Source organism: Cynocephalus volans, chromosome 2 (assembly GCF_027409185.1).
Source record: "Cynocephalus volans isolate mCynVol1 chromosome 2, mCynVol1.pri, whole genome shotgun sequence".
NCBI lineage: Eukaryota > Metazoa > Chordata > Mammalia > Dermoptera > Cynocephalidae > Cynocephalus > Cynocephalus volans.
Window position 1 is genome coordinate 140,564,904 of NC_084461.1, and position 26,971 is coordinate 140,591,874.

The following is a 26,971-nucleotide window of genomic DNA, read 5'->3' on the forward strand; positions in this document are numbered from 1 at the left end:
GTTTTGATAAGAAGGTGAAAGGTTAGTAGATTTAGAGATGACTTCATTAAGCTGCATCCTAGTACAATGTGAGGCCAGGGCATGTTATGCAATCCAGTCATCCAGAAGCTATATTTTCCCCCCAAAACTGAAATCTTAATTTAATTCTCTATTTCATTTTCTTCTTAAAGCCATATTCTGTATTTAGGGGAACATCCTTTAGTTGTAAAATTTTTGCATACAAGAAAAAGTCAGAGGGCCAGAATGTCTTTTCATCTCACCAATAAAAATAGAAGCCACAAAACACAAATTATACACATTTTAAAGGCTCTTTGGACTTTCAAGAAAAGTTCTAACCAATGCACATGAGCTGATAGATGGTGGCATCTGTTGTCAGGGTCCGAGCTGGACACCTCACCGGCTGACGGTTCCTTTCTTCGCAAACAGTTAAGGGGCTCACCAGACAAAATATGGCTTTACAACAGTATACATCTTCAGGCCAGCGCTTACCACACGAATTCAGACAACCTTTCTGAGTACCGAGAAGCAATGCGTCACGTTGCTTACATTTTCCAGTTTTTTTGTTATTATTAGTCATCATTATTATTTCTCACCATGAAAAGTCAGCTTTCCTCCCTCCCTTCCCTCCCGCAACTCCCCTCCCCAACCCGCCCCAACCCATAAAAATCGCACTCTGACAGTCTAGTGAAAACCATTGCAAAATCCATATGGGGGCATGCACAGTTGCAGCATTGTTGTAAATGATTTCTTGCTCTACTAGAAAAAGTTACATTGTCTTAAGGTAACAAAACAGTTCTTTTGTGCTTTTCCATTTCTTTGTTTTTTTGTGTTTTTTGTTTTTTCTTTTTCTTTTTTCTTATAATGTTAGTGATGACTGACAGTTCTGGTGCACAGTTACAATGTACAAGTGAAATGAATATGATTTGCATTGTTAAGGCATCCAATCTGCTGGTTTATATTTATGTGAAAGACAGAGGAAATATACAAGCAGACTTAAGAAAGAAAGTATGTTCATTGATTTCTATGAAGTTTCTCCCCCTAATTTAATGCACAAAATGCGTCACTCCAAAGGGAGAGATTCCATGCATATTAATAGAGTAAAACAGCATTAGGGTTTTTTGTAAGCTTCCAAAGCAAAGGATACATTTTTTTTAATCTACAGAACTAAATACTACAAGAATAATATGCTACTATTTTTTTTTTTTTTTTGCCATATATTGGAAAAAACTTCTTAACTTACAAATAATACAAAAATAGACAATGGCTTTTGGGTGGAAATTAAAAAAAATTGAAGCATGGTTTAAAACAATACTAAAAATAACTATAAATGAAATGTTTAAAAATCACATTTGAAATAGCTAATACAACTGTAGGTGACCAAATACGCACTTTTCACATAGCAAACATACACAATAAAATAAATTGGGGGTGGGAGGAAAAGGAAGAAGGGAAAAGCAATGTACAAATTCCAAAGATAAATACATTATTTATATGGATATTTTACAAAATCCCCTTTAAAACAAAAAGCCTTTTAATGAACTTTGCAAGTATGTGCAAGCTAAAGGTAGTGAGCTTTCTTTTTCTTTGCAAAATATGCAGTAAAATCTTTTTGTGATATTGAAAAACTGTCTTAAGACATTAAAATGTATAAATAGAACAACAACTTTGGCAAAAAATCACAAAAAATCTACAGTATTTATAACTACATACAAAAACACAACAGCAAAGAAAAAAATATCAAGCAAACGCATCCTCAGAGCTTTGCTGCATCTTTGCTATTAATCTTTTTTTTAAGAACACTTCCCAGATAATGAGAGCAAAAATTCCCATAGAACAGAAAACTATGTTCTGGAGTTCTCACCCTTTTTTCCTTTCCCCCAGTTTCCTTTTAGTCTTAATTCCAAAGCACTTAACTTGTTTTAATCTATTATGTTACAAATGGTAAGGGTCGACTGATAGAGGCGCTATCTTGAATGCGAAAATCAAAATATCTGCCATGTTGCTTTAGTCAGCTTTTGGAGGATTGGTATGAAGTCAGCATTTAGGACGAGTAAACTCTAAACTGGTAAATAGTGGAGCATAAGTGGGATTTTGGCTTGATACCTGGAGGGCATAGTGTGGAATTCTGTGCCTGGACCCTGTTCCATGAAGTCTCAAAGGAGATTCTCACACAGTATATGTGCCACCAAGCTCTGGAGAGGCCATCGGCTTCAGAAGTTGACATACGTAAAAGAGAGAATGATATCACGTTTAAATACGCAGTTTTAACATCTGTCTAGAGGCACTGGATTTTTGAGTAGAAGGGAAAAATGGGATCACTTACATCGCTTTTTAACTTTCCAGGCTGCATTTATTTACATAGTTACTTAAGACAACAATACAAAAGAGATAAATAAGCTTGCACTGCTAAGGGATGGCATGTTAAGTTAGATATTGAAAATGCACTGTCCGAGCTAACTACCATTTGATATGCTTTAAGGCGCAAAAGCCGACCCTTAGTTTTCTAAAAAATCTAACTGGCATTCCTATTCTGTCCCATACAAGCTTTTTTTCTTTTTGCTTTTTTTTTTTTTAAACTTTTTTGTAAATATCACCACTTCATTCTCTCTTTACACGGCTTTAAAAACATCATAAATTAAAACATGGTGTCTTATTTATAGTGTCCCTTGTATATAGCTTTATGGTTTATAAAAGACAAATGATTGCAGAGTTAAGCTAAAAAAAAAAGAGAGAGAGAGAGAGAGAAAGAAAAAGTGGATTTGCTTTTATCAATACAGAATAAATATATCCCCCAAATACTTGGGAGGTACAACTTTAACCAAGACCCTGCACTTGCAGATCACTTCCAATTTCAGTATTTGCAAGGTCGGTGATTTCGTTTGTTTAAAAATCTGCAGTTATTGTGATTCCTCTTAAAAAGGCCTGAGTTAAAAGTTCCACTCTGGGACTCATATCAGATTACTCTCTGTAGCAGAATCCAACCTCTTCATTAATAAAATTCTTCAAGGCAATTCTTTCACATGGGAGGAACAATCATGCCAGATATCGCTATGGAAAGAGAAGACAGAAGTCAATGGTTTTGCATCCAAGTTTTTCACTGCGAAAAAAAAAAAAAAAGATTAAAAAAAGAAAATACACCCACACACAACAAAGTTGATTGCATATCAACCACAAATGTGCTCTCATCTTCTCTGGAACGAGTTTTTGTTATAAAATATACATGTACTTTATTAAAAATTATAATAAATCAACCTGTGTGTATGTCTTTAACAGAACAGAATATCCTAAACATCCCCCCAAATCTGATTTCAATTTTAAAACATAACTGGGAAGTTGCATAGTTTGAATACCACTGGAAAAGCTGCAGCCCCAAACCTTGCAAAATAGTGAGAATTTTCAATTTGTCACTCTTTTTTCTTCCCCTCCCCTTGACATCCAAAATATAAAATAAAGAACTGGTCCATCCCAACCACCAACAATTTCTACAGAAAACCACGGCTCTCCCTGGACTCTGTATGAGCGTGGAAACTGAGCAGAAGCAGCAATATGAGTGTCTTCGCTTCAGTCCTCAGGCTGGGAGGTGCCAGCGACAGCAGCACTGTTCACTGGGCATATAAAGTTGGGAGAAATCCTGGAGGGAGAGGAGGAGACAAGTTTGCATGAATCTGCAGAACATCTTCTGCACTACTGCTTCCCTCAGGGTTTCTGGAATAGTCTGACTGTATATCCTAGAAAATTGTAGCTTAGGAAAGCTGGGGTGAGATCCTGGGAAAAGGGAAGGCTGTTTAAGGCAATCAAAAATCTGTCAAAGTGTTCGGAGTTAGGAGGCCACACAAAGCGGCATTTAGAGAGCATGGCGTCAGCTAGGCCAGCACTCCACCTCTGGCTTTTCTGTTTCTGAGTACTTCCCCTGAGGTAGTTAACATGTCTCCTGGAACCTCAGCTGCCTTAGCTAGAAAATAAAGCTAATCACAGCGCTTAGGGTTACTGGACATTTACATAAGATAACATATGTAAAGTGCTTAGCCTGGATTCAGCTCCTAGGAAGGAGGACCTAATCGAGGTTAGCAGCTATGATGTTTAACCCATCACTTTTCCTGCTAAACTAGCTGTGTGACCTTGTGTTAACTCTTTAACTCCTCTGGGCTATATATTCTCTTCTATCAAATAGGTCCCACCCCCCACAGCACACTGTACATGATGGGTATGAGAATAATGGGCTATCTTTAAGAAACTTAAAGTGGGGTGACAACTTTGAAATATGTCAAGATTTGCTCACATTAGAAGCAAGAAGCAGCCATCTTTATCTCCCAATGACGGCTTAGTGTCCTGCCAGGCAGAGAGAGAAAGTCATTGCTTCCTTTTTATCAGCAATTAAATTTGAAGTAATGCTCTTGTCAATGATGACTGCGTCTAGGAAGTGACCCTCTTCGTTTACTAATGATCATGTCTGGAAAAATGTGCCTTTTTAAAAGCGAAGCCCACTACCACGAATCCTGCAGTGGACACAGAGAGGCCAGGCGGGGCTCTGAGCCCTGAGGCCTCTACATTCCTCCAGCTTCCCCACCCCCACCCCTGACATTTTAGATTCAATTAAAAGAAAACCCAAAAAGTATTTTGCCAAACACTTTTTCCGTTAATTTTTAAGCCCATCTGTATTCACAAGGAAATTCAATCCACATGTTTCTGATTCATTTACACGTAAATCATCCAAATGTTGTTTTGCAAGAGCCGTTTTGCAGTCCAAAAGCTCCTGGAGTCTTTTTTGTAAGCCCTCATAAGCCTTTTTTTCTTAGAAACAGGAAGTTGTCTTTTGCCAAACGCAGGCCAACTGAAACCCCTAAAGACTTGGGATCAGCTGGAAATGTAGTCCCCCTAAGATTCAAGTGAGCCCTAGATTTGACTGAAACAGGGAGCTTGGAATTTCAATCCAAGCTGGAATTCAAGATGCTGTTGCTCCAGAGGCGGGGGTGGTCTTTGCAGTGTGACAGCCCAGCACGACTCTGCTCCCTAAGGATCTTTTCATCCAGCTGGAGGTAGGTCCAAGCACCCTTCTGAAAGACAGCTGTAGTTCCAATCCTGTGGCAAAAGAAGCTACTTCTGCCTTTATCAAAATCTACTCTGTGTGCCTGGCATGAAAGGGCGCCCCCTACTGTAGAGTCAGATAATTCAGGCAGTGTCAAGATAATTCAAAGTAAAGTTAGAAAGCTCACAAACTTCCTGCTAATTTGGTCAGGGGGTCCAGCCATCATTTATCAGCTGGGCCCTGAAAATGGGATAAAAACATCCCATTTAGATGGCCAGAATTAAAAAAAAAAAATCTAAGCAATGTTTGGGTACCTGAATGTTGTGTTAGATTAATTGATTAAACCTCCAGTTAGGGCCACATTAAAAGTTCTGCAGCAAAGCTAACTGATGCGCTAGTCCGTAGCTAACAGCACTTCTTAATCTGGACTACAGGGGTTGCAAACTCCAGTGCTTCAAGAGCCCAGGCTGGGATATAAGTAAGCCAAGTCCCCTGGGTGGGCATCATGGCAATGCTGCCAGGGGCATGCCCTCTCCAGGGCGGGCAGCAATGTAGACCCTACCCAATGCTGCTGTGCTGGATGCCTGTCCACAGCCACCAGATAGATCTTCTGAACTTTTTCAAGACAGGCTTGGGATGTGGATATTTGAAAAGGTGAAGTAACCCAGTTTACACATGTTAATAAATAATTGAAATTAAAAACAAACATATCTGAGGGGTTATGGGGGGTGGGTTTGGCCTGCCCCCACCCTCCTTCCTTTCCTTTGTCAGCTCACAGTCTTCCCTGAGAGTCTCATGAATGCCCCAATGTGCCGACACCCAGAATTTTGTATGGTAACACCATGGGGTTACAGCATCCTAAATCACATCCATAACTTCCTAAACTGCAAATGCAGAATCCTTACTGCTGAGAAAATTCTGGAAAAAGATTACTACCTGTGGCCTCTGAGCTTAGGCACCTCAAAAGAGATTGTTTTTATAAAGAAATCCCTGCATGAAGCTCTGGGTTTTAAGAGCTGTTTTTCTTATATCTGTGCTGCAATCTGAAGATTAATTATGTGGGTGAGAGGGATGGGTGTCTGAGGCTTGGAATGTTTCAGAAATGCTGCTGGCATGCTAACTTGCCCAAGTGGGGCCCAGGAAGATTCCCATGAGGACACCACACTCTCAGCACCATGTGCCGAGACAGCACGTGACCACGGTGGCTCTGCCACGTTCCCTGGCAGCTGGGTGACCATGTTCTCAGAGGGAAGTTCAGAAAACTATTGGTTTGAAAGGCACTGCATTTTTCATTACAGTTCCCACATTTTGATGAGAACAAAGACAAAATTGAAAGTTCTGCAAAGATGGAAGAAGTTGGAGTGAGAGGGTGGAACCGTCTTGCCCAAACCACCATAAGTGTAAGAATTATGAGCTAATCGGGAAGAGGAGGGTGTGGGGGTGGGGAGATCTTGCACTGTCTGAATATGTGCATGGAGAAAAAAGGCAATTCCACAGGAATGGGTGTTGGACTTCATGATATCTAGGATTGAGAGGAGCCAGCCAGCCTGAACTTCAACAAGATGGGAAAGAAAAAAGTAAGTATATGGTATATTTTTGTGAAATCATTCGGGCCTTTTGCTTTTAATTTTTCACTGCATACACTGCCCAGGACATGCTAGGGTTTGGAATCACAACATTAGTAGGGGCTCCAATGGCATGTGATGGCCTTCTTGGGGCTGCCACTCCCTTGATTAATGAAGCCCTCTGAGGCCTGAATTGCATAGACCCCACGCCCTATGGGACATTCGCTTTAGGAGAAGGGAAAGGATGTCTCCATGGATGAAGACTGAGCATAGTTGGTGATTCAAGTCTTTGGCCTATGAAAACAGAAACACTTGGGGAGTCTGGGATCAGGATCTATAAATGACTTTATCTAGATAAGAATGGAAGGAGGTTTCTCTGCATATTTCTCCTTAAATCCAAAATACAACTGCACTTCCCAAAGTTTTTCATGGGATGGTCATTGGTCTTATGAGGAAAAGAATTTCTCAGACATATGGTAAATTTTCAAAGGTTTTATCTACCTGGGAGAGAAAGCTAGTTAGAATCACAGCAGAAGCTGTGAATTATAAAATATGTGTAAAGGAATGAAGCTATGACTTCCAAGTAACTACCCCACTTTTCAGCCTTATCCCTGCTTCCTAGCACCTGTGGTCCAGGTTGCTGAGCCCCTTACTATGACACATTATCCAGGTCTTGTCTGCCTCTGCTCCTTGGCTCATGTTGTCATGAGTCCTTCTGCTTAAAATGCTCCTCTCCCATATCCCCATGCTGGAACCCTACTTGCACTTCATCCAAGGTCCAGTTCAAAGGCAGCCCTCTCCAGAAGGCTGTTCCAAATTCTCCTTTCCCTCCTCTGCACTTCCAAGCTGGGCACCTCTCCCAGGCAGATCTGCCTTATTAACTTTGGTGCCGCGTCTCCCCTAATTCAGGGAAAGTTTTTAAGGTTGGGATTTTGTAGTCCACATGAGTCTAACTCTGTGGCTTGAAAATAGTTTGGCAGTCTAGCACAGGAGCTCAACATAATAGAGTCGATCTGCCCAGATTTGAACCCCAGGCTCCCCTATCTTAGCTCTGCGTTTCAGTTTCCACATCTGTAACATGGGGACAATGACCAGCCTACATCAAAGGGTGGCTGGAAGGAACACATGAGATAGTACAGAAGCCAGGTGGGGACGAGCCCTCCCTTGGTAGTGGCTGTGATCATCAGCCTCACCACCAAGTTGAGATCGCAATGCTTATTTGTTGGGGACTAATAATGTGCAGTAACCAGAGGAGGCTATGTAAGAGCTGCTGGCGAAGAGGTCTTTAAGGATCAGTCTTCAAAAAAAAAAAAAAAAAAAAAAAATAGAATGATGTACAATTAACAAAGTGGTAGTTGGAGGTAAATAAGCCTTTCAAATACTTAAACAGCCTACATGTGTCACCTCTAATCTTATTTACATGGTCAATTTGCTTAACCAACTCTCCTTTGTCAATTGCCTGATCTTAATGATGACAATTTTGAACCAGGTAGATCCGAATGAAGTAGGTGCTACTGTAACATTGCAGAGGAGGAGGTGGAGGAGGAATAAAACACTATAGAGATCCTCACTCCAACCCGGTAACCCACCTATGTCCCCTGGTACGGTAGAAGTAGAGTTGAGAAAGTTAACAATAAAGTAATTCTAGATGTCCACTGTCAGAATGTCACTTTTCTCAGGGGATATTCCAAGGTCCAAGCAAGAGCCCCCTGAAAAAAATGATGCTGCCCACCTAAGTCTGGGTCCTCCCTGCCCTGCTGGAGATGGTGGGCAGACAGTGAAGGTGCAATCGCAGGTGTGGGCCAACCTGCCAGTGCATTGGTTGGGGCAGAGTGGGCAGGAAGAGCAGTGGCTCAGAGTAAGATGGTCTCAGTCAATTTGACTTTAATTTCTCTACTCATACATCAACCACTGCCACCTCGTCAACAGTAAAGATGTTCAGTACATGACAGTACTGGAAAAACAAAACCCGTTTTTGTTTTTGTTTTTGGTTTTTTATCATTCTCAATTGTCAGAGCATGGGGTAGGGGAGAGTGCAGAAAGAATCTCCTCGACACGTGTTCAAGCACAAGGGAAGGGTGGAGCCATTCACAGCAGCAGATCCCAAGTGTGTCTCTGAGCCAGACCTCAAACCCTCCATGCTGTGCAGCCCGGTGCTAGAAAAGATGACACAGAGATGGAGCCTTGGCTGCTAATCAGAGGGGTGGGGACTGGCCTCTGTACCTTTGAAATCAGTAATTGGGTTAGAATTGGGTTAGAGAAGCCCTGGGGGATAAACGCATAAACTTTGTGCATGTCCCTGTCTTAAAGCCTGTTTCATCATTACTTAAACACACACACACCCCAACATCACCTGATCTTCCCGAAACCCAGGTAGTCCTAAAAATCTGGGACTAGTCTTTATTTTCAGTGCCTCCTTCTCCCTCCCAGGTCCATACGGCAAGCAAAGACGTGAGGCCTTGCTGAAGGGCTGCCCACTTAAGTCATTGGTGGCCAGCAACTCAGCGGCTGACCTTCCAAAAGCAGGGGCCTTTTTTCCTAAAGGGTTCCCCCTTGACTCTTGAGCACAAACCCCATAATATCTTGTTTCTGACATCCAGTTTATGTTTCACAAGGGTTGAGACTGGCAGCTCATGAATGATAAATTTCTGCTCTCCAGATATAATATTATTATTTAAACCTTTTAGATGTTAGGTTCACTTAAGCACCATATCCCTGGTTTGCCAGCTGGAGGTGTTCTGAGGGTCATGAAGCATTAATTTTAGCTGAAAAAGAGTCAGGTTTGCATGGACAGCTGGCTCCCCTTGGTGAGGGTGGGCATTCACTATCATGAATAGTATTGCCTGAAATGTAGTTCCAAAGCGAATTGCTTCCTTCTTTCCTCTAAGAAGATGGATTTGCCAAAGTATGTTAGGGTGAGGGGCATAGGTGTGCTGTGCTGGGCACTGACTTTGGGCTGTGCTGGGCAGATTTGCCAGCAGGTGTCAGAGGAATGTCTTGAAGAGTTCAGGGTTTTGAGTCACATGGTTTAGGTTTAATTTTTGCTCTACATTTATTAACTGTGGGACTCTGAGCCTCAATTTCCCCATCAACAGAATGGGAATAGTAGTGACCTCATAGGGTCTTAGGGAGAATCAGTGTAGACTCACATAGCATCCAGTCCTGAGTATGTGCATGTAAGTAGAAATGTGCATGTACGTGTACCAAATATACAGGGATGAGAATTCCCAGATGTGTGCACACTGTCCTGACCCCTCCCTGACCCCACTGGGATTTACATTCATCTGCACCATTTACTGACTATGTCTGTAGGCAGGCATTTACCCTCCTTAACCTTCAGTTTTATCATCTGTGCAATGAAGATCCTAAAAGCCCTCATACTTTAGGAAGTTGCTAGGATTAAATCAGACAAAGACTGCTCCATGCTTAGCACAGCTCCTGACACACTGTTCAGTGCTCAATAAATGGTGGCTGATTATTTTATTGATCTTATTTCCCTGCTAGCTGCCTTAGGAATCCTGGATGTGTCCTTTTTACCCTCTTTGAGTAATAAAGTGTTTGGGAGATGGAAAGGGGAGATGAATTTTTGAGCTGGAGTTTGAAGCCAGCTTCTGCCACATACCAGCTGTTGGAAGTCAAGCAATTTCATAAACCTCTCTAACCTTCAGTTTTCTCATCTGTAAAGTAGGGGCTGCAAGCACCTACCACACAATTCTGCTGTGAGGGAATGAATAAGGCCATGCAGGCCAATGCCACAACGCAGGGCCAAGAACATCAGAAAAGTGTAAGAAACAACGGGCCCACTTTTAAAGGGTGGGTATTTTATTTTTCTCTCAGTGGATGAAAAGGTCATCTCAACTCTCAGTGACTCTTGTTATTTTCTACATTCCATGGTGGGAAAGTGATTGGACAATTTTAATATGAACCAGAATACTCCAGTGGTGTTTTAGGGTTTCTGGGTCCTAGTAGCAAGTCTCTGGTCTTTGGTCTACGAAGCTTCAATGCTCTGTCCTCAGGGCTCTGACTGGCTGTGGCTCACCCCCTCCCTGTTATCAGCCCCACACATGTCCACTCTAACACAGGCAAGAGGAAGGGAAGGTTGAGAAACCTACTTCAGGAGAAGGCCAGTCCTGGGAGAGACCCTGCAGTGGGGAACTTGCTAGAGTCCACAAAAGACTGGTCTGATAATGGCGACAACAGGGAATGAGAGAGGAGAAAAAAACGATGGCATTAGTAAGTGAACATAGTATTCCCAAGCAAATCCCGGGCCTGAGCAGAATTGCTGGAGTTAGGAAGAGAACTCCTCAGGCAACTCCAGCAGAGGACGGATGAGTAGGGCCAGGAGCCAGGGCCAAGGAGAGTAAACACAAAGGAACAGAAGAAATGAGGGCAGAGAGAGACAGGCGGGCTCAAGGCTGAGCTCCTCAGTGACAGTGATGCATCTGCTTAAGGCCCTGGGAGGGTGCTGGCCAGTGGGGCCTGGGGCTTACCTTGCAGGCTGTTCCCATTGGTGCTGGTGCAGGTGGGAGGTGGGGAGGTCTGGGGTCTGACGACTGGTGCAAAAGCACTCTTCTGTTTCACTGCTGAGACCATGTTGGCTGGTGAGAAGGAGAAGATGCCCGAGGAGCTGCTGCAGTTGGAGGGGAGGCTTGTGGAAGAGGCCATGGTGGGGCTGGATGGCACAACTGAGAGGGGCAACAGGAAAGGAGAAATCAGCACCTCCTGTGACATCCTGAGATGAGGAAGCTCAGATCTGACCTTCACCTGGCCACACTGATCAGGTTACCCTTTTGGCATGAACCTTCTCTTGTCTGCTTCCATCATTTGGCACTTAGCACGTGTTACCTTTCATTACTGGTGATCTTTTATGTTTTTATTGTGGGCCCACTATGTGCCAGGTAGTGTGCTAAGTACTGGGGTCATAGGCAGCAATTGCCATTGGGGGGGGAAATGACCCCTTACCATCAGGCCAAGTCATGACACAATCCAAACGCAGTGAGTGATTTAAGGAGCAGAATACAAAGATGCCATCCTCAGAATTTTCCAGGCCAGGAAACAAAAGTGCAGTACCCTCTTATGGGGATAGAATAGCACAAAATCATGACAAAGGTGAACAAGGCCAACTCAGAGGAGGCAGGAAAGGGGGACCAGAGAAGGCTTCATGGAAAAGCTGTCAGAGGCAGCATTCTAGGTAGGGTCTAAGCTAAGGTTCTAGCAAAGGGGCTGGGGATGGAAGGGACAGGAGGCTGGCTTGAGAGGGCATGGTCACTGGTGGACTGAGAGGTGTGAGAAAGAAGGGTGAGCTGAAGGCTAGGCCAGGATTCCAACTTAAGGCACAGGCGGATGGTGGCATATGCATGTGTCCCGTTTCTCACCGTGAGGCTCTGTGCTCCTTAAGGATATGAATGTACAGTAATGTTCCCCAACATGGATACAGGTAGGTAGGAAGCCAGGTGGATAAACAGACTGCCACATGCAGCATTTGCCGAAAGTGCATGACTACAAATCCAAGATCCAAATTCCTTCTATTCCCCCATGGAGCTTTCCATAAAGGGTTGTGAATTAATAAGTAGAGACAGGAACCTTATGTAAATACTCACAGTCTGGTAGTAGCGGGGAAGCAGATAATCTATGACGGGAGAACTTTGGCAATTCAGAGAGCGAAAGAGAGCTCTCTCTCTCCATAGCTGCTCAAGTAAATGAAAGAGTTTGGTAGATGTATAGTCTCTACCAGCCACAGTCCTTTCAGCCTGGCCTTTCATCTTTTGCTTGTGGCTAGTCATCTCTTGGTTACTTTAGGAGACAGAGATTTTGCACATACTCAGTCAAGACTGATGTTTTCATACACTCACTTGCTATTTCCTCCATTTCCTGCAGAAAAGTAGGAATCCTGTCCAATTGATTTCCGAGCACTTAATCGAATTCTAGGCACTTCCTTCTACTTTATTATTTTTCACATTATTTAATGAACATTACATGTCGCTTATCATTCACAAGAATCTTCATGTCTTTTTGATATTGTCATTGGCAAAGCACTTAAGTAAGGGCCAACCATGTATTTTTTATACCTCAGCAAGCTGAGACTCAGAAAGTGGTTTACGACTTGCCCTAGGGCCATAGCGAGAATATGAGAAAGCCAGGAACCAAACCCAAATTCAGTGGTCTTACCTCTATGCTGCCCTGCAAAGGAAACAGATCTCCAGGGGGGAAAGCCCTGCTCCCAAGAGCCCACCAGAGTCCAAAGAGCTGTTTGGGTGGCCTTATCCTCGGTCTACTGGCTTTGGAAATGTAGGGAAGCGGGAATCAAATCGGTCAAAGGCAGCAACTGCCATGAGGGGGAAATGACCACTTATCACCAGCCCAAGGCACGACACAAGCCAAATGCACTGAGTGCTTTATGGAGCAGAACACAGAGCCACTATCCTTAGAGTTTTCACAAATATTTTCTAGACTGTACTTTTTCTTTTAAATCCTCCGATGTTTCACAAACATTTTCTAAACTGTACTTTTTCTCTTAATGAGGCCAGCATTTTTATACATCTCTTAGGATTTGTAAATGTGAAAATACACTCAATAATAACACCCATTTAAATTGCAAAACTCCTGCATTGAAGGTTTGATTTTTAAATATTCGTAGACTTGAAATCCTGCTGGTTCACTGAGGAAGGCAATTAATCTCGTTGGCAAATGTGATCATTATGTGTATTTAGAGGTGGGGAGTTTGGGGGAGGTGGTTAACAGAGGAAGGGGTGAAATATAGTCGAACAGCTCCATTTGTTATAACATTATTAGTTATCAGCCTCCACACCAGAAAGAGTGTTCACCGGTGGAATGTCCTATTTTATTTTTCTATTCCATCGGAATTTTTCAACATGAGTGGTTTATGAATAATTAAATATTATGGAGGCAAAATTCAAATCAACTGGGCTTTGTGTTTATTATTTTATTTGCATTTATGCAGATAAAACCATCTCATCTGAGGGCCTATTTGAGAATTTAATATTGTATTTGTGAGCACTGAGGAAATCAATTAATGGAAATAAAATGTTCAAAGTTTCACAGTCTGACAGATGCAACCTCAGGCTGAAGTTGCTGGGTGTCTGCACAGGCCTGAGAAGGAGAGCAATCCAAGCCCCTAAATTGAATTGCTACCATATAGCAATTAGTTTATTGATTTAATTAAGAATGCCACCTTTTAATTTTCAGGTCATGATTGAAACATTTTCTGATTGAATAGTTGGGAGAACGCTGAAATAACAGACCTATGAGAAACAATCTTTTGATAAATCAAACTCTAATGTGAAACTGACCCCACACGTTGACTCTTGAGCAGATAGATGTAAAATATGCAGATTATTTGGAGAATTTTAAAGGTCCAACAAATTGGTCGTTCTAAACTAATACAGTAGAAATACAACATTTAGTGTATCCTGAGCAGAAAAATTCACCCAGAAAGTAAAAAGCCCTAGTATACTTTCCAAAATAACGTCACTTAAAGGCCAAGAATGATCTTTCCTCTTTCAAAGAATTAGCACACTCCATAATTCCACTATGAGTGACAGCATGATTGTTGTATTTTTAGCCAAGGCTTTTTAAAAAATCATAAATATTCTTTCAATTAGCAACACATCTTCTATTCTTCTATAAATGTTTAAGAGTTTGGCTACAGTTTACACATCAGAATAGTCACCCACAATATCCAGGATGAACTTGATTACCTATGTAAAAATCCTCATAGGGAGATCAGGAGATTGTGGGATCTCAGCCTAAGACATCTTATATATAAAGATGCCAGTTCCCTGAGGTTCTTTAGGTGCTATCCAAATGTACCAAAAAAAATCCTTTAAGCTAACCTTCTTTAAGACAGAGACAAGGCACCCAAGAACATTTCTTGTGTATGTGTGTAGCTTTCTATCTTGTCAGATTTTTGGAAAAAATAAAAGTCTGCTTTTTGACTTGCTGGAGTATTTTTAAGTGCACAACAAACACAAAGGGGAGAAAATCCAAGCATTTGAACATATAAGAGTCCTATTCCTAAAGGGAAAGAGTGTAGGTTTTAGACTATTGTTACTACGCTGCATCACCACCACCGTTTATCATCTTCCCATCCTTAGGATTATTAGATTTTTGAGTGTGCCTCTCATGCGCATTACCTTGTCTATGTCTCAAAGCACTGGAGGGGTGGGTGCTAGTTCCTTCCCCATATTACAGATGAAAAAATTGAGAGGGCCACCAGTTAGTAACTGGTAGAAGAGGGAGTCAACATCACCCCTATCTGACTCCAGGAGTGGGTTCTTGGAATGACATCATACCTCTGGCTTTTGGTTGGGAGGCTTTGTGGGGGAGGAAGGAGAACAAGGGAGAGCAGAGATTTCTGCTGTAGATGGTGGTGTCTTTGGCAGTATCCCCTGGGGCAGTGCCTTGCAGGCTGGAGGACCTCAGACCAAGCAGCCCTACCCGGTGGCTCCCATAGCACAATGCCCAGTTCTTCTAGCAAAACATGCAGGAACGCAGGACACACATCTGTACTTACTGGCATAGGGCGAGTTGGCAGCTGAGCCATTGAGGAAGGTGGGGGAGCCACCCAAATTGGACATGGCGGCAGAGCCGTATCCGTTCATGCTCGTGGTGACTGAGTTATAGTTGGTCTGCTGGGGGGTGGTGCTCGGCACATACCCATGTGGTGAGACGCTGCTGGAGTTGCGGGTGAAACCTGAGGGGTGGGGGCAAAACCAGGGTGAGGGTGGCATTCAGAGGGTGGCAGTCATGGAAAACTCAGGGAAGGGAAGGCCTCTGTTTCTTGCCTCTTGATGCAACCCAGAGGGAAGGGACCAGGTGATTCATGTGCGTGGGTTGGTGGTGCTAGCTCTGTGATTAAAATGGGAAGCGAGCAGAAGACACATTTCTTAGGAGATCATAAATACTTAGCAGGGCTGTGAGAAGTGGCAATGCAGGGCCTATAAATTATCATTTTGGAGAAGAAATAAATCCCAATCTATGAGATGTACCCTGGAGTTAACAGGTTCCTATTCCCTGGGCAAGAATGATGTGCTCCGGGCCCTCAGAACTTTAATTCCAACCCTCTTTGTGATCTGTCATTCATGGTTTACGGTGAAAAGCCAAATGTAGAGATGGCTAAATGCATGCCCCTTTCTAGCCTCCTATGTCAGATTACCAGACATGAGAGCTAGAACCAAATCCTACAGTAAGATTTGATCTGCACAAACGAGGAATCTCCTTTTTGGGAAGAAAATAGTTTTTTTAATTAAACATTGTTTTATGATGAATAAATGGGGAAAGGGAGAGCTTGAGGGTGGAAAGGGGCAGAGAAAGCAGGAAGAAGAAGAGCAGGCTCCTGACCCTGATTGGTGGCTTGTGATGCCTCAGAGACATTCACAGCCAGTTGTCCACTGAACGAATTCACGCCCATCATCCCTGCATGGACTGAAGTGTTAGCAAGAGCCGGGAGCTGGTTGTGGTTGCGGGGGACACTGTACAGGGCCTCTGCAATGTCAGCCGCTCTCTTCAGAATAATTTCCTGAAAAGTCAAAAGAATATCCCATTTAGCTACCTCCAATACCATTTTTCGAGTGCTTACTCTATGCCAGGTGCTGTGCTCAGGACTTTCAATGGTTAATTGCATTAACTTCTGTAACCTACCCAACAAACCTGTGAGTTTAGTGTCTCTGTCAACATGCCCATACCACACATGGGGAAACTGAGGCTCAGAAAGGCAAAGTCCTCACTTAAGGACATTCACCTATTTAAGGACAGGGCTGTGATTCATAACCCCATTTGTCTAACTTTGAAAGTCCATAATCTTAACCATTCCTCCACACTTCCTCACAGTCAGTATAAGACTGCACTATGGGCTGTCACCAGTAACACACAGGAACTCAGAGGTTACAGAAAGAGAGGTAGAGAGTGACTGCAATTCATCCTCCACCCCCGCCCCCATTGATGTTAAGGACAGGTTGTAGATGAAGACCTGGATCTCTGAGTATTAGTGGGACTGTGTCCCCTGGACACTGACTCAGGCAACATGAAAAAGGAGTAAATAATTTGTCAAACTCGTAGTTTCCTAAGCAATTTAAAACACTACACGTAGAATTGCTCTATGAAATAGAAACCGACAATACTATTCAGGCCTTGTTATACTTTTTAGGAGAAGAAATTAAACCCCCTTTCTCCTCCTAAATTTGTTTGAAAACCTCAGAGAAATAAAATAAAGCAACAGTAATTCTCTTCTTCAATTATGAAGTACATTCCCACTAAAGATTAATTTTAAACGGAGCACCTTTTCTCGTAAGGAAAATGATTCGGTACGAAAGGCAATAAAAGATTTACAAAAGAGAGGACTGAACAGCCTTACAACTTGTTATATCTGAATTACTGATACTCTTAACTCATGCACATGGCTTCTATATTTTTTGTACTTTCTCATTACAATAAGGAACGTGGAAGTCCATGCAGGTTTGAGACCCAGAAAGCTTACCTGGTTGTTGTGTGGCATCCCATACAGCGCTTCTACCAGATCGGCAGCTCTCTTGAGTATTACTTCCTGTCAAGAGAAAAGCAAATGCATATCTTCTGAGTGAAGGCAGGTTGTTATTATCTTTTCACATGATCACCTTCTGGTCCTTCTGGCCATACTTTGCCAAGCCACTGCTACAAAGGCAGTAGACGGGAGAACCCCAGAATGGCGTTAAATCACCAATTTATCCCTGTTCACATACACACTTAATTGAGTCAAAAGGTGAGCATCATTGGTACCGCAAGATAAAATACATCACTCAATAGTCTGCCATAGGCACGATAAAGCACTCATATGTTTATTGCTGAAAACAATTCCGAGGTCATTTACTAGATTACTACAATCGATGTCATTCAGTGCATGTTATGAATCCCTAAGATGTGTTTATTCTGCACTTAATTGCTTATTCTAGGAACCATGACCTTATCAGATAGGTCATTCTAGAGGGATTTCCAATCAATTTTCAGCTACTAGAAGCATGTAGCATTAAACTTCTTTTGTTTATCTCCCTTATATGGCAGAGCTATGATATAAGGGGGTGCTATAGTAAACCCACATACAAAGACAATGCCCTGTTTGTCAAAGGCTCTTACAAAAGATTCTCCTGTCCCCAGAAGCCCCCTCTGCACCAATTTTTGTGACTGGCAGCATCTGTTTCTTTCATAGCAATTCTTTGCTCTTTCAGTATTGTTTGTCATTTTCCCCATTTGTTCATTCATTCGCATCCTACATATATGCCCTGCTGCTCATTCCAGAGGAAGAAAAAGTAGCTCCCTCTTTTCATTTAGGTGGGCTTCCATATTTAGCTTAAATGCTTGGTTCTGGTAATATGAAGTACTCTAAAAAGTGCATGTCGTGGTAATTTTTTTCATTCTAACCAAAATAAATCATTCTCTTGTCATTTTGCCCTAATTTTCTGCAGATTCATTTATACTAGAGTGTGAAAAGGACAGCAATGCTAAGCTTGACGCGTGTGAAAAATGGGGGCTTGTCAGAGAACTAAACCTAAGGGCATGGTATGATTAGCAGAGGGGATTTACAGAAAGCTATGTTTACCGTTCTTTTGCTGAGGGTAAAGTTTCAAACAGAAGTTTAACTTTAAATATTTTACACAATAGATTTCTGCACGGAGAAGCAGTGCTGTTCAATTTTCATATACTGCAGACTGTGATCAGAAAATAGGGATATAATTGCATTCATTTTGCTGTCACCCTAGCCTCTTCAAAAATCCTTGAACAACTCTTGAAATGACAAGCTTTTAGATACATATTAGCATTTTTCAATTTTAAATTCTCTATAATATGAGATAAAATAGTTGTCATACTGCAGTAACTACTTATGACATATATAATGTCCTAAATTCAAAAATTAGATGGAGGGGTTTTCAGTTCTCAATAAACATGTATGCTTGCCTTAAGCTGCTAGATCCCCTTTATAAAAAAATTCAGTTATTTTTCATGCAGAAAGTGAAAAGCATTATATAATCAATGGTGTTTGAACCAATACATCTGAAATCATTTCTATATTTTTTTAATGCAAGCTACAAGATAATTTACCACCTTTGGTTTGCAGTATTGTCTGACCACAGCAGTTAATAATTTACTATGGTACGGGCAAACTAAACCCTATCCTGGGATCAAATTCAGCTTGTTCTGCTTTCACTAAAACCTCACAGCTTTACCTGGCTCTTAGGAAAGATTAAAACAAAACAGGATCAAGTTAGTTTATTTACTAAGATTTGACTTCTCTGAGTCTATGTTCATTTATTTCTTCAAATAAATATTTATGTCAGTATTTTGGCTTGGCAGAGAAGCTATTTTTCTTTCTTTCCATTTTAGGAAAAAATACAAGTCCTTTGTTTGTCAAAAGCATGATGAGGTGCAGTAAGAAACTACACTTGTGAACTTCGCTCTGTAACTGAGGGCTTAGAGCAGTGCCCCTTATTTTGATTAGTTTCACAGAACCAGGGATGAAGGAAGCTCAAAATTAACTCCAGGATCTTTGAAGTGTTTGTAAGCCTGAAAAAATTTTGTCTATCAGTGTCCAATATATATTTTAAACTGATATATTTTTGATAATAAAGCGCTCCAATGACATAATTCACTTGTTTCTTTTTCTCCTTATTTTGATACCCAGAGCTCTCATCACCATTTAGTCCTTTGAAATGAAACATGTGAATCTTTTTTCCTAAGTTGCAGCCTTCTTTGATCCACGATGCTGGGGCATGTTTTTCCATTCAGCACATTGCCATAGGTGGTCATCAGCACAGCAGTCTTGGATTCGAGGAAAGTAAACCTGGGTTTCTTGTCCTGGAAGTGACACCCTTAAATGATATCTTGCTCATTTTAAAATGTCCTTCACTGCAGTATCAACTTTGGGTTTAAGGGAGACTTGGTTTAGCTTTGCTGCTATGATTCAGCTTCTATTAGTTATTTCTGCAAATGGGAAGGCGAAAGGAAATTTCTGGGTCCTCTATGAGTTAGTGCAATGGACCTGCAAGGTGCTTGGATTTCGGTGACCAGAAAATTGCTCTCACCTCCATGTCATTACGCTCCCAGTGAACTAGCCCCCAAGCGTGTTTGTGTTGGGGATCTAATATATTGCCTTTCAATCAGAGCTGAGAGCCACTGAACACACAGACAGAACATGACGAGCAGGTCAGGAAAGCAATAAAGATTTTACAGAGCTGTCCAAGGTGCTAAATTTACTCAATAATGGGTTTGGCACCATAGTGTTAACCTCTCATTTACTACCAGTTTGAGGGACTAAATTGAAGTAGCTGACTTCATTTACCTTGAAATGTATATTTTATGACATTATGTAAGTAGATTGAAAGGGCACAGCAGTTTTAACAATTTAAAGGCTAAAGCATGTTTAAGATGAAACTTGAATATTTATTGTATATTGCACTTAAACTATATAGAATGTTAAAATGTATTGATTAAATTTGTAAAAGGCATTATAAAAATGACAGGTAGTATAAAAGATGTATGCCTTTTAAAATCAAATTGATGGTGTATGCTATCTCTTCTGTGGTCACAAGTGTAATTTTTTTGCAGTTTTATATGGTAATTTGAAAAATCTGTAATTTCACATTAGGAAATGATTGAGCCTGAGATGTTAAAAAAAAATTTCCCATAAGGGGAAGAGCTGGATGTTTCATATAATCTTTTGTCTCTGAAATTGTTCCTAAAGCCTTATTTTTGTGGTATTAGATGGGAGCATAGCATAAGGATCCTTCCATTTTAATATTTCTAAAAAGAAAGAGCACTTGACTAGTACTAACATCTAACTTTTCAAGGCATTTATTTGTCAGGAGAGATTTTCTCTTCTTTTCATAATGTTTAAAATGTCTCTCTGCTTGCAGTTTCAAACATGATGGTAGAGATTAGACTCTTCCAAGATAATTAATCCTATCCTTGGAATTTAAAAAAAAAATCCCATTTGGGAATTAAAAAGACAAATACTAGTATCCTAAATATTGAAAAGCCCTGGAGTCTCCCTACAGAGGTAACACTTGTTCTCCAATGTACATCTTGAGTCAGACTATTTTTCTTTTCATGGCCTTGGATCTCTTCTCTCTTAAAGATACAGAAAATGTTTACTCCTTAAAAACAATAATTTTTTGCTGATCTATTTCCTCTCACAATCAAAACCTGGCTTTACCTGTCTTGCTCTGACCATTGGTTGATGATTATGTGAGTGGAGGTCTGCAGAGAAAAAAGCAGTTAGGTTATACTTAATCCACTTAGAGTCTACAGAAATACTGGGGAGACTCAAGGAGGAGTGGGGTTCCAAGAAACAGTTTAAGTGTAATTGCTATTACTTATGTTTTGGAACCTTCATAATAAAAGTGCTGAACAGACTATGTGGAAACACAAAGAGAAAATTCAGCCTTACTTTTTATGTTGCAACCCAATCAGTTAGCAAATAATTTTTGGGCTTGTTGGTGCCCCAGTTGTCATACATGGATATTATTGTCCAGCAACTTTCAAGGCACATTTGCTTCCCAGCACTGAGCTACAGGGTTCTACAAAGGTTACAAAAAGTTGCCCATCATCTCTTTATCCAATCCTTCCCTGTGCATCTGAAGTATTGCTCTCCATTCTGGTCTAGTCAGTCCTCCCCAGCCTAAAGTAAACATTTGGCTCCTTCCTATCTCCATATCTTTGCTTCTTTTCCTTTTCCTTTTATGGAAGGGTGGTTTCCATCTGTGCCCATTTACAATGCCTCTCTATCCTCTAAAGCCTGGCACTGAAGGTGGCTGTGTTGATATAGTAATGAAAGAGATAGCTGTAATTTATTGGATGTGGAACATAAACTCATTCAATCTTCACAAAGAATCTCTTAAGGTACTGTTCATACCACCATTTGGCAAATGAGGTAACTGAGACTCAGAAAGGTCAGGAAGCTCTCCCTGAGTTTACAAAGCTGACGAGTGCCGGCTAGATATCAGAGGCCGAATTCTTGAGAATTACACTATGCTATCAGAAATAATCCGACCTTCACTGATACCCCCACTCCTAATCTCTCTCATTTTTCTGAAAAATAGTGCTGACGATCTTTAGCACCCAACACAGCCCAGAAGTACATGCCATGAGGTCATTTTGCTCTGAAGTGTGTTAGTCTTCACACTCCACAGTTAGACTGTAGACTCTTTTAGGCCGTAGATATGTCTTAATCTCCTTCTCTGAGCCCCTCGTGTAATGTTCAGCAAACCACAGGCTTTGAGAAATTCTTGTGCAAGAGGTTATTCTAAGATACGGTTACTAATTTTAAAAAGTGCATGCTTAATTTACATGATGAAATGACAAAGTTATATATTTGGCATGATTTATAAAAGGAGAAGACTTAAGTTTGGTGTTCCATTTGGCTATAGACTTTTTAATCCAATATATAAATTCCCATAGGTCAAGTTGTGATCACTGTGAGTTCATTTATGTCACTTTTTTTTTTAATGAATTTGCTCTTTCACTCCTGCTGGCTAATGCTTACATTTTAATTTTGTGATTAATATAGTGAATCATGTCTAGTACAGACATTATCTCAGGTTATAGGCTGCTAGCAACATGAGGTTGGTCTTGGTGCACATCAGCCTTTTATTAACTGTACTCTTAAGCCCTTAGAAATACTTAGGTATCTGCACATTCACAGAAAGACACCTTGGGAACCAGGAATACCATGTTAAATACATAGACATAGCTAACTTAACTTTCCTTCTATTTCATGACAGTAAAATCTCTGAAGATTATTCACTATCTGTTAGAGTCTTCCCTTTAGCATTTGACCGCAAATGCGTACCTAAGAAGCTCATATTCCCCTGGCCACATCTAGCCTTCCAGGGTGAAGGGGAAGGTTGTTTAACTGACCAACACTGAACCCATTTATAAGCCCAATTCAATTTTTTGTTAACTCAGATGAGCAGGAGAGATGGCCTAAACTTTCTTTCATTTATAGCACATATAGGCAAACTCATAAAGCCAATGGATACCTATTTACAAAGACAACATTAATTTTCAAGTTTCAGAATTAGATTATGAGACTCTGGAAACTCCTCATAAAATTAAGTCTCAGCGATGCTTTGGTAATTTGGGAGGACAGTCTGTGCTTGGCTTTGAGCTTGCCCAAGTGGGAGATCGTGTTTTGAGGGATGTAGAAGAAGACAGAAGATAAACTAAAAGAATCCATTATCAAAGTCAAGTTGAGTTGATGGTTCCTGGGAAAGCAGTACAATACTTTTCTGCCACTGCACATTTCCCTGACACCCATTTATCACCAACCCGCTTTGCCTTATCAGGGGATTCAAGAAGCAGTGGGCCAAATATCAGCATCTTGAAATGAAGTGGAGTAGCAAAATCACTCCTGATTTAGAGATGACAAGCATCTATCAATGAGATCAGCCTTGACTTAACCAGTCTTCTCACTCCAGAGTTTACCGGAGGGCCCAGATTTTGAAGAGTGTTTTCAGCTCACTAGACTCTTTTGCGTCTGTAAGTCTGGGTGACATTACAGATTGGAAAGCCCGAAAGTTGAAAAATGGATTAGAAGTTTCTTGCAGCCCATTTCTTGCAGAGCTGGATGTACAATGCAATAAATACTGGTTGTACTAAGATGTATTTTCTGTGGAGGATAGTTTTATATCCCAACTTCCTTCTTGTTTATTCAGCCAAATGGAAAATTCCATAATGGTAGACTTTGCATTCTAAAACATCAGTGTAATGAGGGCAGTGAAGGAAAAAGTAAAACAAACCAAAATAACACTTGGGCACTATTTAGTTTACAATCCTCAGACATTCCTCAGATTTTTCATTTTTCTTGTAATATAAGCTTCTCGAAATAGAGCTTACCACAGATCATTAGGAGACTTTAGTGTCACACTTTAAACACTCTTTACTCAGAAGCCCTATGACTGAGAAGAGTCACATACACTTAGAATGGATATAATTAAACATGTTTCTGTTGAAAGGGGCATTCTCATTATGGCTAAGGACCACTTTAGAGTAAATTGAAATGGAAGGAGGAGCATAGATGAGGTGGAGGTAGCAAGTGGTTATTTCAAGGGAGGCATAAAATGCCAAATGTGTAACAATTATATTTTACAACCCTGCATTCTAAAGACTTCACAGTATTTTATTATATAAGAAGATTCAGCTGAAGCTATGACAGCCCTATAGAACATTCTAGTGCATATTTGTTGCCCATGGTCTTTAAAGAAAAATAAAATTTAAACCACAATCAAAATCCGTAGCAATTTCCAGCATAAAGGAATTAAGTATTTAGCAAGAGTCTACTGCTGTTGACACAAGAGGCCAAGGCATCAAAAGCATTCTACTCTACAGAAAATGTGGTGGGGGGTGGGGGGGTACTTCTGAGATTCCTTTAATTTTAATGTTGATTTTATGTTCAGATTAGATGACAGCTCTCTTCCTTCTGAAACATACTATTATGTATCATCATCCAGCATGGCTGGAGATACACCAGAAAGCTTTGCCTTTGTTAAGAACATGGTGTAGGAGACTTCTGAATCACATGAAACTAAAGTAGGTTGTAAGCTAACACAGCTATATCAACATAAGACATACTAACTTACATGATTGACTTTTACAGTGGAAAGAAAAAGGCTGTTTTCAAGCAGCTGTTATTGCCGCAATGGAAAAAAAGAAAAAAATCAATGAAAGTGAAATGAACAAGAGATTTTGTCCGAGTTGCAGTTAATACCACTGAAGAGCTATGGATATTAAAAGGTCAACAAATAAATTAGCCAGAGTGTTATGAAATGAATGATTTGGCTTATAATTTTATTGAGTGAAAATTGTTCGCTGCCTATTAGACCAGGTAATTTTTATCTGGTGCCTCAATTACTGTTCCGTAAGCAATAATATAGTTGTAAGAGCTGTTGGTTCGATCGCCTGACCTCTGAGAAGCTGGCTAGGACAGCTGACTTTACTATGATGGATAACTAAGCTTGGTCTCCACGAGGTGCCAAGCTTTCCTTTCCTGCAAGGGGATCTCATAAAAGAAACATTACAGCTTGATTCATTTTACCAAAATGTTCAACTTTTCAAGTGTGAGCAGTTAAGGATAAATTGTGAAACCAGGTATTCCCGAGAAGAGTTATGACAATGGCTTTCCCCCCTCTTTTTGGTCTCCTGGCATTCTCTTCTAAATGGTGTTATGGTAATTGGTGAATGGGAGCCTGGGGTGCTTCCCGCCACAAATACAGTGAAAAATGGTGTCTGCACCCTTGTGAATATGACCTGCTCAGAGGTACAGAGCTGAACTTGGTAACCTCCGGCTGGCTCTTCTTATTCCAATTCATTGTGCTGGTTTAAGACCAACGCTCTGGGTTAGGTCCTGCTGAGTGGCCTTGGAAATCGACTTTCTGATCAGGATAAAAGTCTCTGCTTAAAGAGAAAGCTCTGGACAGAGGTGCCTTTTTCAAGGGTAGGTTGTAAAGTCAGCACATGAAACAAAAACTGCCTAGAGTCAAAATTACCCTTGAAAATCTTTTAAGTCACCTTTAAGTCACCAAGGATCTGGCTTTTAGAAGCACGAAAAGCCAAAAATTAACTACTTCTGTTTCTCGTTGTCTTTTGACTGTGGCCTCCCTTTCTCTAGGGCAAGGCGAAATAAATATCTAGCTTCAAAGTAAAAGGACCATTGGGTAAAAAAAGAGATATACTTGTCATATACATGTACATGTATGTACATGTATGTGCGTTTGGTATGTGTGCATACAAATGTATGTGTATATTTTCGGACACGTACTACAACTAAACTTGAGTGATATGTGACCATGCTGGAACTATACTGAACTTCAAGGATATCTAAGGGAGGCAAAAATATAGTTTGCTTTTGCTTCTTAAATTGTTGAACATCATTGGTTATTGTACGTACCTCCAGACACATGATACCTGTAAATGATGATTCTGAAGGCTTTACAGGTGGTCCTGAATATAACTGCAATTAAAATCCACTGCCACAAGACTGCTGGGGCTCTGTACTTACTACTCCAATATGTAATTGAAGTGTTATTTAGGGCCGAAAATAGTCAGCAAGGTTTAAGACATCCTAGCGTCTCTGTTCCTAAGGGTTTCAGTCTTAAAAGGAGGAGGTTGGGTGGTTGGGAGGTAGAAATGTTTGCCTCTTGTTTCTCCTGTTACTTCTCCTTGAACTAATGTGTAATTATATCCCATGCCCCTGTACGTGGTGTGTGATATAAAGTAGGTTAAACTTAGTTCTCCTCATCAAGAGCTCAGTGCTAAAAAAGAACTCAAAAGCATTTCAGAACGCAGCTATTGGGTAACTATTATTAAAAGTCTCTACCACAATGACTCTGCAGCTAAAGAGAAGTAAAAGGATCTCCAAGGTTTGTCTGCATGTATGTTTTTAATTCTTGCTCCACTTTCCCCTCGCTCAGCCATTTGGGAGCTAACCTCAGTCTTTGCCACCACTTCCTCCTCCCTCCAAACAAGCTTGAGAGATTTTAAGATTGGTTTGCACAATTGCCTTTTTTCTTAAAATCCCTTTTTTTTTTAATTCTAGGAGGCAGTACTTAGGGATACTGGCTCTGGATCTGGAGTGCAATAGACTTGGCTCAAATCCATGCTCTGCCACCTATCAGCAGTGTAAATGCATGCTTTCGTCTCATCTGTAAAACAGGGCTAATTCCAGCATCTGGTATTGACAGGAGATTATACATAGCTAGTGCTTATAAAGCAATAGCTAGCAATATTATTGATAATGCCCACTTATTTTCCAGAAAACTGTGGCAAAACATATGCATTCTTACAGTCAATGTGTACTGTGTGCTGTGAGTGCTCTATTGGAGATGTAAACCTATTTGCAAAACACTATAAAAGATTCTGGATGGACTAATGGTTAGGAAGTACAGTGAGGTAGAAAACTTCCATTTTCTGGCTCTGCAAGCTTGAGCAGGGCACCTGTCCTCTCTGAGCCTCAGGTTCCTCATCTCTAAAATGGACATGATACAATAATGTCAAGCAGACTAATTTACTGTGAAATAAGTTAAAGTAAAATAAATAATATAAAGAAGTAATTATAATTTTAAGAATTATAATTTTTGTGGGGCCTTGGGCCTTTTAAATGAAGCTAAAATCTCCTCAAGGAAAACTGTATGTGCGGGCATGCGTGTATGTGTATACTTGTAACACACATGAACACACACACACAGATTCTATACACAATTTCAGGAGTTCACAAATTTAGGCTAAACTCCCCTGCTAAAAAAAAAAGTATAAGTAGTAGGGGATACCAAGCCCCTAAAGTGAGCATATTATCAAAATGGTGAAATGGAACTTGCCTGTAAATTTCCTGGCAGATATA

The 26,971-nt window shown here is 40.8% G+C and overlaps 1 protein-coding gene across 13 annotated transcripts in view; it reads right to left on the reverse strand.

The window, feature by feature from the left end:
* Positions 1-2,973: 2,973 nt before the first annotated feature.
* The window catches only part of EBF1 (EBF transcription factor 1), a 378,728-nt gene continuing 354,730 nt past the window's right edge, over positions 2,974-26,971 (reverse strand). For 5 of the 13 annotated variants that reach the window (XM_063085514.1, XM_063085512.1, XM_063085513.1 and 2 more), the window contains 5 exons: positions 17,087-17,152; positions 15,952-16,129; positions 15,125-15,304; positions 11,082-11,276; positions 2,974-3,048 (listed from right to left, as the gene is read on the reverse strand). In XM_063085514.1, the coding sequence (XP_062941584.1) occupies positions 3,017-3,048; positions 11,082-11,276; positions 15,125-15,304; positions 15,952-16,129; positions 17,087-17,152 (651 nt within the window). In that variant the 3' untranslated portion in view covers positions 2,974-3,016. Of the gene's footprint in view, positions 3,049-10,704; positions 10,773-11,081; positions 11,277-15,124; positions 15,305-15,951; positions 16,130-17,086; positions 17,153-26,971 lie in introns of those variants that run through there. The other 8 variants (XM_063085509.1, XM_063085508.1, XM_063085507.1 and 5 more) reach the window with 4 other exon arrangements.